This window comes from Xenopus tropicalis, chromosome 5 (assembly GCF_000004195.4).
Source record: "Xenopus tropicalis strain Nigerian chromosome 5, UCB_Xtro_10.0, whole genome shotgun sequence".
Classification (NCBI taxonomy): Eukaryota; Metazoa; Chordata; class Amphibia; order Anura; family Pipidae; genus Xenopus; species Xenopus tropicalis.
Window position 1 is genome coordinate 115,777,662 of NC_030681.2, and position 14,753 is coordinate 115,792,414.

The 14,753-nt window shown below is 37.7% G+C and overlaps 1 protein-coding gene across 3 annotated transcripts in view; it reads left to right on the forward strand.

Annotated features, from left to right (window-relative positions):
- Positions 1–14,753, forward strand: part of veph1 (ventricular zone expressed PH domain containing 1) — a 192,341-nt gene that overhangs the window by 90,308 nt on the left and 87,280 nt on the right. For all 3 annotated transcript variants that reach the window (XM_031902403.1, XM_031902402.1, XM_002933254.4), the window contains exons 7-8: positions 518–738; positions 14,413–14,622. In XM_031902403.1, coding sequence (XP_031758263.1) covers positions 518–738; positions 14,413–14,622 — 431 coding nt within the window. The remainder of the gene's footprint in view (positions 1–517; positions 739–14,412; positions 14,623–14,753) is intronic.

Consider the following 14,753-nt stretch of genomic DNA (forward strand, 5'->3'; position numbering starts at 1 on the left):
TGCACATACTGAGTCATAAAGAGAAATAATGACTTTGTCAGACATGGAGATGCTTCTGTTTTAAAATACAGTTTTATGGATGCTTTAAATATGAAAACAACATGCTTCTAGAGTTTCCAAAGTACCTTCAGGTTATATTCACATTGGGAAATCTCACATTTCCACCACATTTGGCTTTCTGTTTATGATCGGTCAGCCATACGCCTGCCTAGTTATAACTGCATATAGCTAGGTTATGTGCATGCATATGCACATAACAAACAAAACAATTATCAAAAAGTGGCTACATAAGTTTTTGGTGGCTTGCATTTGGAGCCATTGATGTGTTTCAAGTGGTAGTAAAATCTACAAGGCCATACATTTCAGAGTTTTTTGCAATCACAGTTATTTATACATACGTGCAAAATAATATTGTGTACTGCTGAATTTTATTTTAGTATTCATATTTCTTGAGATTTGTGGATTATTTAAAATCTTCTATGTTGAAATGACTTAACTTTTAATCTTTTAATTGTAGGATACGGCTAAGATATGTTTGACATATTTGGCAAGTCAGTTGACTAATATGGAACATTCATTCCATCACATTCTCTTGATGGAAATAAAGAATATTGTTGGGACTTTCAAGAGTATATTAGAGACTCCAAATAGAGACATGTACAGGATGAGTAACAGCTTTAATGCAATGGCCAAGCTACTCAATCACCACCTGGCAAACCAAACTACTCCATCTTGCAGGTAAGCAATCACACAATATTTGGTATTCATACTAACAGTCAGACTAAATCCATTGGGGAGTACTGAAAAATGTTGCACTCACGGATCAATATACTTGGTTTCCATCACTTGGTTTTAGATTTCAGTTGGCACTTTGACACATAAGCAATATACTAGAAGTGTTTTTCTTTAGATGTATCATCATCCCCCAGAGAGTAAATCACTTTTTGATCTGAGCAGATTAAGCCATTCTGATGAGCATCTGGTTCTGTTTGGTTCTTCTGGCCAGATCTGAATCATGCAGGTCCACTATTAACCAGAACAGACTTGAGATTTATGATATAAATGATGCAAAATTATAAATAATGTCATGTCTGTCATGAAGCAAATAATGATACTGGGAAACAACTTCCCAACAGTCTTTTCTCAATTTAAACATTTTATATTGCTTAGGGCAGATATCTTTACCATACAGGCATCATCCCTCTATCGGTGTCTTAGTGAAATAGCACAGGGAGATACTTGTCACGGCTACAAAATAGACAATACTGGCAATTGTTTCTATGTGTGTTTTAGCAGAGACAATTCTCAGTATTATCTATGGCAGTGCTGTCCAACTGGCGGCCCTCGACCCCCCCTCTGTGTGGCCCCCCCCACCTGTCTGGCTGCTTTGATGGCTTACCTTTGTGTAAAGTAAACTTTAAATGGTATCTGTACTGAGATTAACTGGCCCCCTGCATGGTTCACACCTCAGATTCAGGTTGTAATCCCTCTGTATTGTTTAAACATGTAATCCCCTATACTGATCACACCTTTTAGTTTCTGCATTGTTCACCCCCTGCAGTGTTCACACCTCAGGCTCAGACTGTAATCACCCACATTGTTCACCTGTTCACACCTCAGACTGTAGGAGCAGTGCCAGAATTGTGTCTCTGTACGTACTGCCTGACCTATGCTGCCTGTGTGTATGGCACACACAGGCAACATAGGGCAGGCAGAGTATAGCACACAGGCAGCATAGGGCAGGCAGAGTATGGCACACACAGGCAGTACTCTGCCTGCCCTACCCTGCCTGTATGTGCCATACTCTACCTGCCTGACCTATGGCACACACAGGCAGCATAGGGCAGGCAGAGTATAGCACACAGGCAGCATAGGGCAGGCAGAGTATGGCACACACAGTCAGGGTAGGGCAGGCAGTGTATGGCACACACAGGCAGCTGGTTTGTTAGCAGTTGGAAATAGCCATCTATGCTATCCACAGGGTAGGTTTATAGTAATATGCCATAATAAAATTCTTTCACATATGAATGATGGTTGATATCCCTGCAGTGAGGACCAAGGGTTTTTGCTGCACTACCACCATTGGGATAACATGGGTGTGGTTTGAAGTGGGTGTGGTTTAAAAAGGGGAGTGGTCAAAACTCGTTTCCATTAGCAGCCCTCCACCATGTATGTTTTACTTCTAGCTCAGGCAGAATCCATAAGGTAGCACTACTGGCTGCAAAACAAAAGACGCATATAGAAAAAAAAAACATTTCGATCAGAAAAAATCTGAAAATTACAGCGGATTTATTACCCAGTAAAAGGCATATACATATACAAGGTATTTTAAAGTAATTTTAGCAAAGAATGACACACCTATATGGCACACATTATTTAGATATAACCTTTATTATGAGTTATCTAAATTAATTATTATTAAAACACAATTCAACCCAAGAACGTTCCTAAATTTGGTAAGTAGTATACTGGATATTTTTCTAAACAAGGTCCACATATTTAACCATAACTTTAGTCCTCTAGTCCCTGCTAATAGGTTACCTTGTCAATAAAACCCAATATATTTGCATGCTAAACTACTAAAATACACTGGTATGAAAAAGAATAATTAAAAAAGTAACTAAACCTGATGATAGAAGGATCATGGGGCTGTGTCTGCTTCAGGATTCATGCTGCCAACTATACTTGCCAGTGGATCGCTTGATCATGTTTTGTCTGTCATCTAATTACCATAACCTTATATTTTCACAAATGTCTACAATTACAATTATAGTCAATGCAGAAGGGGTCTCTTAAGCCTTACCAATATGGAGTATTTGGGGGCCTAGCTGGCTTGAAAACCCCATCTAGCTTTGGGCTTCTTCAGACTATTGCAATCATTCACTTGCTGTGATTCCTAATTGCTCATTATTAAGAATTTTTACATTTTTGAGCTGTGGTCATACATCTACACAAAATCGACATAAACAATCTTTATAAGCTAGGGTAAATACTAACCCCATTAAAGTGGTGGTTTACCTGTGTGTTAACTTTTAGTATGTTATAGAATGTCCTATTTCTAGCAACTTAGCAATTGGACTTATATATGAATGTCACAATATAAGCCTGACTGGTAAATAATACAGATTATTACTGTATGGCAGCTCTGAAAGCAATGCAATTTGTATCAGTATTTAACCATAAGCCCTGTAGCATCAGCTTATATAACAGGCAAACCTCATTTTTTTTCTTTATAACAGAATCCAATTGGGGTGCTCCTGTGACATCTTTGAAGGCTTGTATCACTAATAATACTATGGCATTTCTGTCATATTCATTTGTAGGGTTTAGTTCTATTTTAAGGTCCCTGATTAACAATTTATTTTATATTTTTTATTTTTTTAATGTTTCATTTAAGGATTTTTATGAAGTTTATGAAGATTTTTTTCTGCAAGCATGTAAAGTTCAGTGGGGCATTTCTGCTGTGCCTGTTGTTCTGTGGTACAAGTATCGGAACCCTTATCTGGAAACCTGTTTTCCAGAAAGTTCCAAATTACGGAAAGGCCATGTCCCATAGACTCCATTATAACCAAATAATTCAAATTTTTAAAAATGGTTTCCTTTTTCTCTGTAATAATTAAACAGTACCTTGTACTTGATCCCAACTAAGATATAATTATAATATTAAACATTTAAACGATTTTTAGCAGACTTACATTATGGAGATCCAAATTACAGAAAGATCCCTTATCTGGAAAACCCCAAGGTCCTGAGCATTATGGATAACAGATCACATACCTGTATTAATATGTGAAGGTTTAAGTTTGTCATTTTGTGACACCTTGGAAATAGTTCATATTGGTTGTAAATTTGCCAAAATGGGATTTTGCATTTGGGTAAATGTAAATACCATAGAATATTGTAGATTGTTTAAAAATGGAAAGCAACTCAGAATATATATGAAATGACATAAATTTCAGTTCTGAAGGCGAAAACCGGGAAAGGAAGAAAAACATCTGGTTCTGTTTTACACAAGAAATAACACAGGAAAGCAAACTGAAAATACTATCAAACAGTTGGTGAGCCCATTTAATCTTAACCTTTTACACTGCTTATCTGGTTTATTTTGGACAAAGGTTTAGAAATGCAGCAGCAGTTTTTCGTTAAAGTGCAAAAAAGTTCAGTCCTTGATACCACTGTGTGTCTGAACAGCTCCCATGCTGCTTATTAAACATTGCTCTGAATAGCAGCATCTAAAGCAGTGATTGTCAGATTTCAACTTTTAGCATGTTAGATGTTCCTGGAGTAAAACTCACTCTCATGTAAACTTCAATACCCAGCATCCTTAGCTGAAGGCTGTGAGCTTCATAGAGTTCAGCAACTGGAAGGCTACATGTTGTAAAAATGCTATTTTTGCTGCAGTCTTTCCACCCCTTGAAAACTCCAATTTCCCTACTGGAAATGTAGTTCAAGGAAGGGAATTGTTCATATGTCACTTCAGAATTAGTTTGAGAAAGTTGATTTTTTCTGCCGGGTAATGTTAAACCAAGTTTTTGCTAATGATTCTAAGGGAGCCAGGGTGCAAACGTACATGTCAAACTGTGCCGTTTGGGTAACATTTATTAACACCGGAACAAAATGATCTAATTTTTCCTGTACACAAGAGGTCTAGCTTGACATGTGGTAAAACTTACACCTCGTCTGGTTTTCATTGACTATACTAGTGGTCTGTCTTTATGATTGTGACACAGGCAATTTCTATACACTGAGAAGTCATTTTGCAATGTGCAGTGGGTAATACTTTGGAATATAACATGGATTTTAGTTTGACTAAATGGTGATTACTTCCTCTGCATAAATCTCTGGATCCAAAGCTTATAGCTGTTATGGTTACCGTATGTGTTTACTATCAGTATTTGTGACCTGATAATTAGGAATTAAGACAAGATTCCTAAGCTGAATGCATGAACTGTGCCTCATGGCGGGGGTGCCCATAAAGTCTTCTTGATTGGAATCCGGCAAGGAGCCTAATTAGGTGCTCACTGATGTCATGCCGTGCTCTTTGATTGACATTTTAACTATGTACACACAGACATGGGTGGACTGGTGGCTGGCTTGTAATAAGCATGGGAACTCCACTGTGGTGTTACCAAATCACTTTAAAATCAGAACACATATTAAAAAATATGCAACTGGCTAAAAAAAAACAGTTTAAATATCTTTTCTATATTGCTTAACTATTTTTCACACACATCCTCTAAGCATCAGATGATCTTGTGACGCTACCCTTGTATATTGTTTGGCAGAATTACCTTTGAAGGTCAATAAAGTTACATTTTCAAACCGTTACAATGATGTATATTTCATAAAGATGTCTTTTTTCAGTTTTTCCAATTTACAGCATTAAAGAGTCAAAAAGAATTGTGGGTGCACAACCATTCTCGACCAGTATTCTATGCTCTTCAGCCTCAAAGTCTTGACATTTTGGTTTGTGAACATTTCTATTTCAAGTTATTGCATGTCACTCCTGTTTTGTTTTTAGGCTTGAATGCCAACTACAACTTCTTCTATATTGATTAAAAAACAAATGAGTGCCTAAATAAGGCATCTCCAAACTTTTTTACCCATAAGCCACATTCAAATGTAAAAAGAGTTGCGGAGCAACACAAGCATAAAAATTACGTTGGATACCAAATAGGGGATGTGATTGGTTAATTGGTAGTTTCTATGTGGACTGGCAGTGTAAATGAGGCTCTTTTGGCAGCACACCTGGTTTTTATGCAACCAAAACTTGCCTCCAAGTCAGGAATTCAAAAATAAGCCCCTGCGACTGGTACTTTGTCTGGCCTGAGGTGTCTTCTGTTCCTCCTGTAGCACTTTCATTAAGGTGTTACTACATCATAAGTACACATTCTGTGGAACTTTTTTTTTGGTTTTAACACAGATGCAGACACTTGCAAATTGGATTGCAACACCCAACCCATTAATAACTGAGCTGAGCTATATTTCATACCTGTCACCAGTGTGTTCCTCAAACTCAGTAGTGCTAAGTGTGGGTCAAGTTCAGTTTGAGCCGCTTAAATAAAAGTATTTTTAACAGTCTGCACTGCCCGTTCATCCATGCCATTAGACTGGGGATAGCCTGGGTTTGTGAAAGTGAGCTTAAAGTCCCATTTATTGGCAAAAGTAATCATTTCATGACTGGTAAATGGTTCATGGTCAGAAACTAGTTCCTCTGGTACTGAATTTGCTGATTTGTCTGACAGTCGGAGCACCATGGGATATTTTGAAAAGTAATCAATCACAAGCAGGTATGAATGTCCATATAGGTCAAATATATCTGCAGGAAGCTTAGTGCTTAGCATGCTGGTTTACTCCTAGTTTAATATCTTTTCCCATATTTGGCCAATACATGAGCATTCTGGCTTTTTGATCTCTGAATCCCTTGGTGTGCAACTTGCAGTCTTTCAATCATATGTGGCCTGTAGCTTTTAGGAATGATGAATCTGTCGGCAATCCATTTTCTATATAAATTTTGTGTCACAAAAGCCAATATAACTACTAATATGTTGGCTGATATTTTCCATTTGGCCTACCATTGCTATGCATTTGTGTAAGTACTAACAGCTCTTTGTCTGAATTAATTGCATCTTTCAGTTTTTGCAGAAGGTGCTGTAGGAGAGCTACAGCAATGTCAGTGTGGAATACCACTTTCTCATTTTCAAAGTAAATTCCATTGTCCATGTGGGTTCTTATCCCACTTCTGACACCATGTTGTGTTCAGCCTTTAGTTTTTGTGGATTACTGTTTATACTCGAGTATAAGCCTAGTTTTTCAGCACCCAAAATGTGCTGAAAAAGTCACCCTCGGCTTATACTCGAGTTGGGTGCAATGAGTCCCTCCAGACTAGCACCCTCTGTCCTTTGTGTGCAAATTAGGCTACCCGCAACCAGACCTTCCAGTGCTCTGGCCCGCTCCCAAATTCATCTTAATCTACCATCCTCAACTGTCCCATTCTGTACTAGACATTGCACTTTATATTCTATATAAACTATATATAGTTTTGAAGGATTTTAACTCTTTGTATTTCAGCATGGTTGCTGATTGAGCTAAGGGGGTAGTACCCTTAAGGTATCATTGTTGATACCATATGGTTTTTGTTGACCCTCTACTCCACTTACAGAGCTAGTTTACTGTTTTTCTTTGAAATAAATATTTTAAAAACTGATGCCTTATTTAATGTAATTTTATTGGTATTTATTTTGATTATTGAAACAATTTATTGGCACATTTCCCACCCTAGGCTTATACTCGAGTCTATAAGTTTTTACAGCTCTCTTAGGTAAAATTAGGTACCTCGGCTTATATTCGGATCGGCTTATACTCGAGTATATATGGTATATCAAGACTCCAGAAACAGGTAGCATATTATCAGCAACTCTCTGTAAGTTTATTCAGTAATGAACATTGTATCCCTAAAACACAGGGTGAACTAGAGAGAGCTATCAGAACAAGCACTACTATAGACATTATACAGACTATACCCTCTATATTACTACCAGTGGTAAAGACACAGATAAATATACTACATATATGCAATATACTACAGCTAACCCAAGGGTTGCCAATTCTCTGACAGCTATCCGTATTCACTGTCTAATCTGCTACTATCTCTAAACCACTAAAAATAGAAAAGTTAGTTGCAAAAGTGCTAAGTGAAGCACTCTGAGTAAGTTTAAATCGATTCATTTTTTGGGGTTTAGATTTCCTCAAAGATTACATATAGCAAATCTCTCATCAAAAAGCTTGGGGATATTAATTGCTGAATAGGTAGTTCTACCAGCAAAAAAAGATAGTAGCCTTATTTTTATGCTACATTTACCATTACTTTTTCTTTGGTTCTGGTCACACTACCAGTTATATGAGACCCTTCCTGACACCAGTGAATGAAGATGAATTAATATTTTTGCCAATGATTTTTCCTTACGCCCTTAGATGAATAGTAAATATTTAGGCACTTATTTGTTTTCTAATTAATATAGTAAAAGTTAAGAGTAAGAGTGTGTAGTGTCGTCTTTAGCCTTTAAAGATTGCTCTGGATCTTTTGCATCTGGTTCTTGATCTGCTGCTGAACTACAGTCCCTTATGCCTTCAGGGCATATCAAGAAATGTAATATAACAGCAGCTGTGGGCCATAAACAATGCAGATCAATGCTCTAGATCAGTGCTGTCCAACTGGCGGCCCGCGGGCCGCATGCGGCCCGCGACCCCCCTCTGTGTGGCCCCCCACCTGTCTGGCTGCTTTGATGGCTTACTCTTGTGTAAGCTTTAAATGGTATCAGTACTGAGATTAACTGGCCCCCTGCATAGTTCTCACCTCAGATTCAGGCTGTAATTCCACTGTATTGTTTAAAAATGTAATCCCCTGTGTTTTTCACACCTTTTAATCCCTGCATTGTTCACCCCCTGCAGTGTTCACACCTCAGGCTCAGACTGTAATCACTCCCATTGTTCACTTCTTCACACCTCAGACATAGGTACTGTAGGCAGAGTATGGCACATACAGCCAGCATAGGGCAGGTAGAGTATGGCACATACAGCCAGCATAGGGAAGGTAGAGTATGGCACATACAGCCAGCATAGGGAAGGTAGAGTATGGCACACACAGGCAGCATAGGTCAGGGAGGGTATGGCACACACAGACAGCATAGGACAGGCAGAGTGCTGCCTGTGTGTGCCATACTCTGCCTGCCCAATGCTGCCTGTGGGAGGTGAACCTGGCAGGGGTTTGTTGTTAGCAGTTGGAAATAGCCATTAAATGGTCCCAAAGGTGTGTAATTATGTACTGGGGGTTGCTCTGCTATCCACAGGGGAGGAGGAGGCATATGGAATTTAAGGGTATATCTTAATATGACATAATTCTTTCACATATGAATGATGGTTGATATCCCCACAGTAAGGACCAAGCATTTGGGATTTTGCTGTGCTACCTCCATTGTGATAAAATAGGTGTGGTTTGAGGTGGGTGTGGTTTCAAAAATGGGAGTGGTCAAAATGGCTTGCATTAGCGGCCCTCCACCATGTATGCTAGAGAAATTCCGGCCCTCGGCACTGTAGAAGTTGGACAGCACTGCTCTAGATTAAATACATCTTTATTGACTAACATATAAATAAAGTAAATTATCATGGCATCTGTTTTATAAACTATGTAGGCTATGGAAAATGCTGCAAGAGATCTATAGGTTAAAAAGCTTTTACAACAGGAATTCTTGTTAGACTGATACTTCAACTAGTTTTCAGTTTTTAATTCTATGCCTTACATAGTACAGTACTTCTGTAACAGAGATTCATTATAATGATATACATGAGTGTGCCATATTTGTTCATTCTAATGAATTACAGTTTGTCCAACTTTGTTTCTCAACCACTTATATGTACTGCATTGCCCAATACCCCCCACCAAATGTGTCCTGTAAAAATGTGCTTTGTAAAAGTTTCTCATATCATGAATTCTTAAAGGAACAGTAACACCAAAAAATGAAAGAACTTTAAAGTAATAAAAATATAATGTACTGTTGCCCTGCACTGGTAAAACTGGTGTGTTTGCTACAGTAACACTACTATAATTTATATAATGAGCTGCTGTGTAGCCATGGGGGCAGCCATTCAAGCTGGGAAAAAGGAGAAAAGGCACAGGTTTCATAGCAGATAACAGATAAGTTCTGTAGAATACAATAGTGTTTTATCTGTTATCTGCTATGTGCCTGTGCCTTTTCTCGTTTGAATGGCTGCCTCCATGGCTACACAGCAGCTTATTTATATAAATTATAGTAGACTTTCTGAAGCCAACACACAACTTTTACCAGTGCAGGGCAGCAGCACATTATATTTTAGTTACTTTTATACACTTTCATTTTTTGGTGTTACTGTTCCTTTAAGTAATAGGGACCATACACCCAATATGGTCTGAAATACGGTTCTGTCAAGTATAATATCAGTAGAAAGCATTAAATATCCAAGAGGTACCCCCAGGAAAGAGTGCTGTTACCTGACATGTAGAAAGCCCTGCACAGTGGAAATTCTTTTGAAATTCCTCATCAGAGCAATAGGGATGGAATGCAGTGTGAAATGACTTGCATATGGCTCTGGGATTATGACTACTGTTCAAGATTTCCCTCAGAAGATAACATTTTTATCTAATTGTCTCTTCTTTGGAAAACCCAGACAATACGTGTTTGATCTTAGACTTTTATAAGCAGTTTTTCACAAATACAGATGCCTGACATTTAGGGGCACATTTACTAATCCCCGAATCCGAATCCCGAATGTGAAAAAAAACGGATTGGAAACGAAAATTTTGCGATCTTTTTGTCGCTGTCGCGATTGTTTCATATTTGTCACGACTTTTCCGGCGCAGTCGCTACTTTATCCTATTTTGCGCGATTATTTCATCGCCGTCGCAATTTTTTCGTATTGAGCTATAGTAAACGGCGGAAAAACCAATCCGAATGTTTCGCGACGGTGACAAAAAAGTTGCGAAAAATATACGATAAAGTCGTAACGGAGAAGAAAAAGTCGTGCAAAATACGAAACAATCGATCATTACGAAAAAAAACGCATTCGGACGCTTTCGGACGTTTGTGGATTAGTAAATGTGCCCCTTAGACTTATTTATGATCCCTCGAGGATCACAGTCAGCAAAACAATAGCAGAAAACACAAGTGGTTCCTTAATTAAATTGTGTTTTCTGCATTTGATTGCTTTATTTAACTTTAGTTTGTTCCATTAAATCCCAAATGCATTTTATTTCCCAGAAACTGCTATTTGCAAAAATTAAAAAGTTCACAATGTACTCTGTCTGATTGAACTCACAGATCCAGTTAGGTATGGTGCATGTTAGCAAATTCTGTAGGTTTCAAGGGAATTATGGGCAGCATGACGGCGCAATGGTTAGCACTGTGGTTTTGAAGTTTTGATTCTATCCAGGGCATTGTCTGCAGGGAGTTTGTATGTTCTACCTATGCCTGCATGGGTTTATTCCAGGTAATACAGTTTCTCCCGTCACTACAAAAACATGTGTGGTGTAAGTAGCTCCTGAAACTGACCCTCATATGTGATGTCATATAGGGATTTAGATTAAATTTCCCAGGGCAAGGTTTTAGGGCACCTATCATGCTCAAACATTCTCCTTAAAGCTGCAGGTCGATATAACCTTTCTGTTTTTTTCTGGAGTTGCTGTCATTTGTCATACCAAACTATCCACTGGCAAAACATGGCTTTTATGCCTTGAGCATGTACTATAACATTAGAATCATTGGGGGCATTTATGAATTATTGAGCATTTGCATGCCCTGTTGGATCAAGCCTGACCATTCAGCTGTGAGTGACAGTATTATTTCACCCACTTGGAAAGTAGAAAACCTTCTTTATTCACTTTTAAGTGGAGACTACCTGTATTGAATATTAATAGCACAAGTCATATTGGAACAATTGCCGGATGATGATCTGCCCAATACACCCTTTGATTCACCAAAATAAGAAACATTTTTATTCATTTCAGCCAAAGTACAGAAAAAGAGCAAACTGTGCTTAACATCTGAGAGTTATTTGTTGCTGATTGCATTTAACGAGTTTGGAAACTTTGACAATATCTTGCTTGTCAAATTATCCCTCCAATTACAGAACTCAAGACTTTGTAACCTGTCATTTCCCTTTACAAACCAGAAAGCTGACTTTAGACACGTTTGCAATTTGTCTGCTACTGATAATAAACTAGCAGTGAGAAGCAAGCATGTTACAACTGGTGTCTTGGGGTCCTATCTGCCACTTCACAGATTTTCAACTATATGTGACCCCAGTTGTTTTAAACTGTTCCATATCACCCGTTGTAAGGTATGTTTATATTAGTTTAACATGTATTCGTTTTGAAAATTTGAAATTTGAAAGTTTCCTTGTGGATTTCTTTTGCATTGCCGATCCTTCCTCACTTGACACATCTGTCAGGTTTATTTAAAAAAGCTGTGTTAAAAATACCCCAAACATAGGCACTTTAAGGCCGCACTACACTATGTAACATTCATATGTAGTTCTAAAGCAGAGTAATGTTTTAATGCAAATGTGATGTCACATTCTGGTGTAAACACAGGGCTTTTCTTTAAACTTGTGTCAAAACTACCACTTCTTACACAGCAATTTTTATACAGCTCATGCCAGAAATTCTGTGCCACCTCAATTTGTCCTATTCATTTCAATGGGTAACCACAGATCTTGAGTGGTGTAATAATGTTAGTAAGGCCTTAGGCTTTATTATTAGGTTTAATAAAATACACAACCCTATAAATATGTTGAATATCTCTTTGTAATGCACTATTTGTGTGCATGGTGTTACACAATGGAACTTTAAAAAAATGCCTAGCATTGTACTTCAACTGTTTGTAAGATGAAAAATATTTTGCTAAAATTTCACTAAAATATGACCAGGTAATTTCACATTTCTAAAGGGGGGTAGAAAGACTTGTTTATCTGTAAAAATGCAGCCTTATTTTTCAAAATGTGTGCACATACCTTGGTATTTAGACATCTTTGTCCAGTCGGTGTAAAATAATGTTTACAGGCTAGTCTAGCATAAAATACAGTTATTAGCAACTTGGAAAGGATTAGTCTGTGACTGTAATGCAGGCCATTAATTCACAACTGACCTTTATAATGATCAATGCACTTAAGTATTTTACTATTGATAGCACTATCTGTTTGTTTTTTACTAATCTCTGCACTGTTGGTCCTTGCTACATTTAGGGGCCCATTTACTTACTCACGAACGGGCCGAATGCGTCCGATTGCGTTTTTTTCGTAATGATCAGTATTTTGCGATTTTTTCGGAAAATTATCGCGACTTTTTCGTTACCAATACGATTTTTGCGGAAAAACGCGATTTTTTCGTAGTGTTAAAACTTGCGCAAAACGTCGCACCTTTTAAGTTTTAACGCTACGAAAAAAGCGCAACTTTTCGCGCACGTTTTAACGCTACGAAAAAATCGTAACTTTCCGAATGGCTACGAAAAACTCACGTTTTTTCGCGCAAATCGTATTGGTAACGAAAAAGTCGCGATAATTTCCGAAAAGTCATAAAGGCGCCGAAAAAAACGCAAAAAATACGAAAAAGTCGCAAAATGTTCGTTTTCCAATCGGAATTTTTCCAATTCGGTCGGAATTCGTGTCTTAGTAAATCAGCCCCTTAGCATATAGCAATGTTGCAGAAGTTAGTTCTTCTCATTTCCAGTTTTCACAAATGCCTCGCTCACACTTCTGTAATACTCATTCTATAAAGGTCTGGAGTCCTGGCTTGAGGGGAGCTGACTAGTAAAACACTGTTTAATCTAATGGATGGACCCATAAAAGAAAAAGATAAATATCTCCCATGTCCATTATAATAATGTATTTTTAGTTTTGCTTCTGGTTGTCCCTTTTGACTGCAACTGAAAGAACCTTAGCATCTGCCTGTTTTTGGGAAATAATTACATGTGGATATCTACTTACAGCACATATTTCTGATTATCAGTTGATAAATGACTGTGCTAAACCCCATAGCATCCTAAATTGCCTTTTGAACAAGTGAACACTTATTTGCTGTAACCCCTAATACATTTAGGTGCATATTCGTCAAATAATAGGGATTATGTTTTAATGACTTTTTGACTGCTATGTGCAAAGTGCAATAATGATGCAAATAGCCATTTGTTTTAACCCTTTGTGAAGTTATTTTACTCCAGATATCCAGTGTCATTTTGGCCACATTTTAGTGGAAGTATGTATCTTTTGCATAAACCTTCCCCAGAATAACTCTGTTTCACCTAATATAAATTCTAATACTACAGGGCTCAATTATGTCCACAGATGCAGTGGGCAACGTGCACTTTTTCTCACAAAGTTCTATTCTGAATCAAGCATGCTGGCACCTAAAGAACATCACTCACAGATGTCACTTACTTGTGCAATTTTTTCTGACTCTGGCAAAGGACCCCCCCCCATCCTTTTTACCCCCTTTTTTCTCACTCCATATGCATTACAGTCAGTGGGCTTTTTTTTCTCACTCCATATGCATTACAGTCAGTGGGCTTTTTTTTCTCACTCCATATGCATTACAGTCAGTGGGCTTTTTTTTCTCACTCCATATGCATTACAGTCAGTGGGCTTTTTTTACTCACTCCAAATGCATTACAGTCAATGGGCATTTTTTTCCTGCATTTATTTCCTGCCAATGGTGAAATGTGGAATTTTACCGCAAACCCATGCCTAGTAAAAGAAGAAGTTCACTCATCACTACTCATAACCTTTTATTTATAATTTAACATAAAATGTTATTATTAGCATAAGATGCCATAATGAAGTATTATATATGTATGTATTTTATACGCCAAATATTCTTTTTTTAAGGAAAGAATGCAATATTCAGTCAGAGTCTCCTTTTTATGTCCATGAAGACCATGAAGTCTCTTTTCAAAAGGAAGAGGAGAAGGAAAGTCAAGTTAAATTAGAAGATATCAGTGATCAAAAGCAACAATATGTCACTGAAACAGATATAGACTGCATCCAAAGAGGTCTCAAAAATTCCAAAGAAGACAAAAAAGAACTGATATTTAGTAGGTATGCTTGTTTTTAATATAACACCTTACTGGCACTGCTTCAAGTTCCTAGTTGTCATCACAGGTTTCTGGATTGTGTTCGTTTATTTAGCTGGCAAAGTGTATGTTCCACTGTGTATTTTTCTCTTCTTC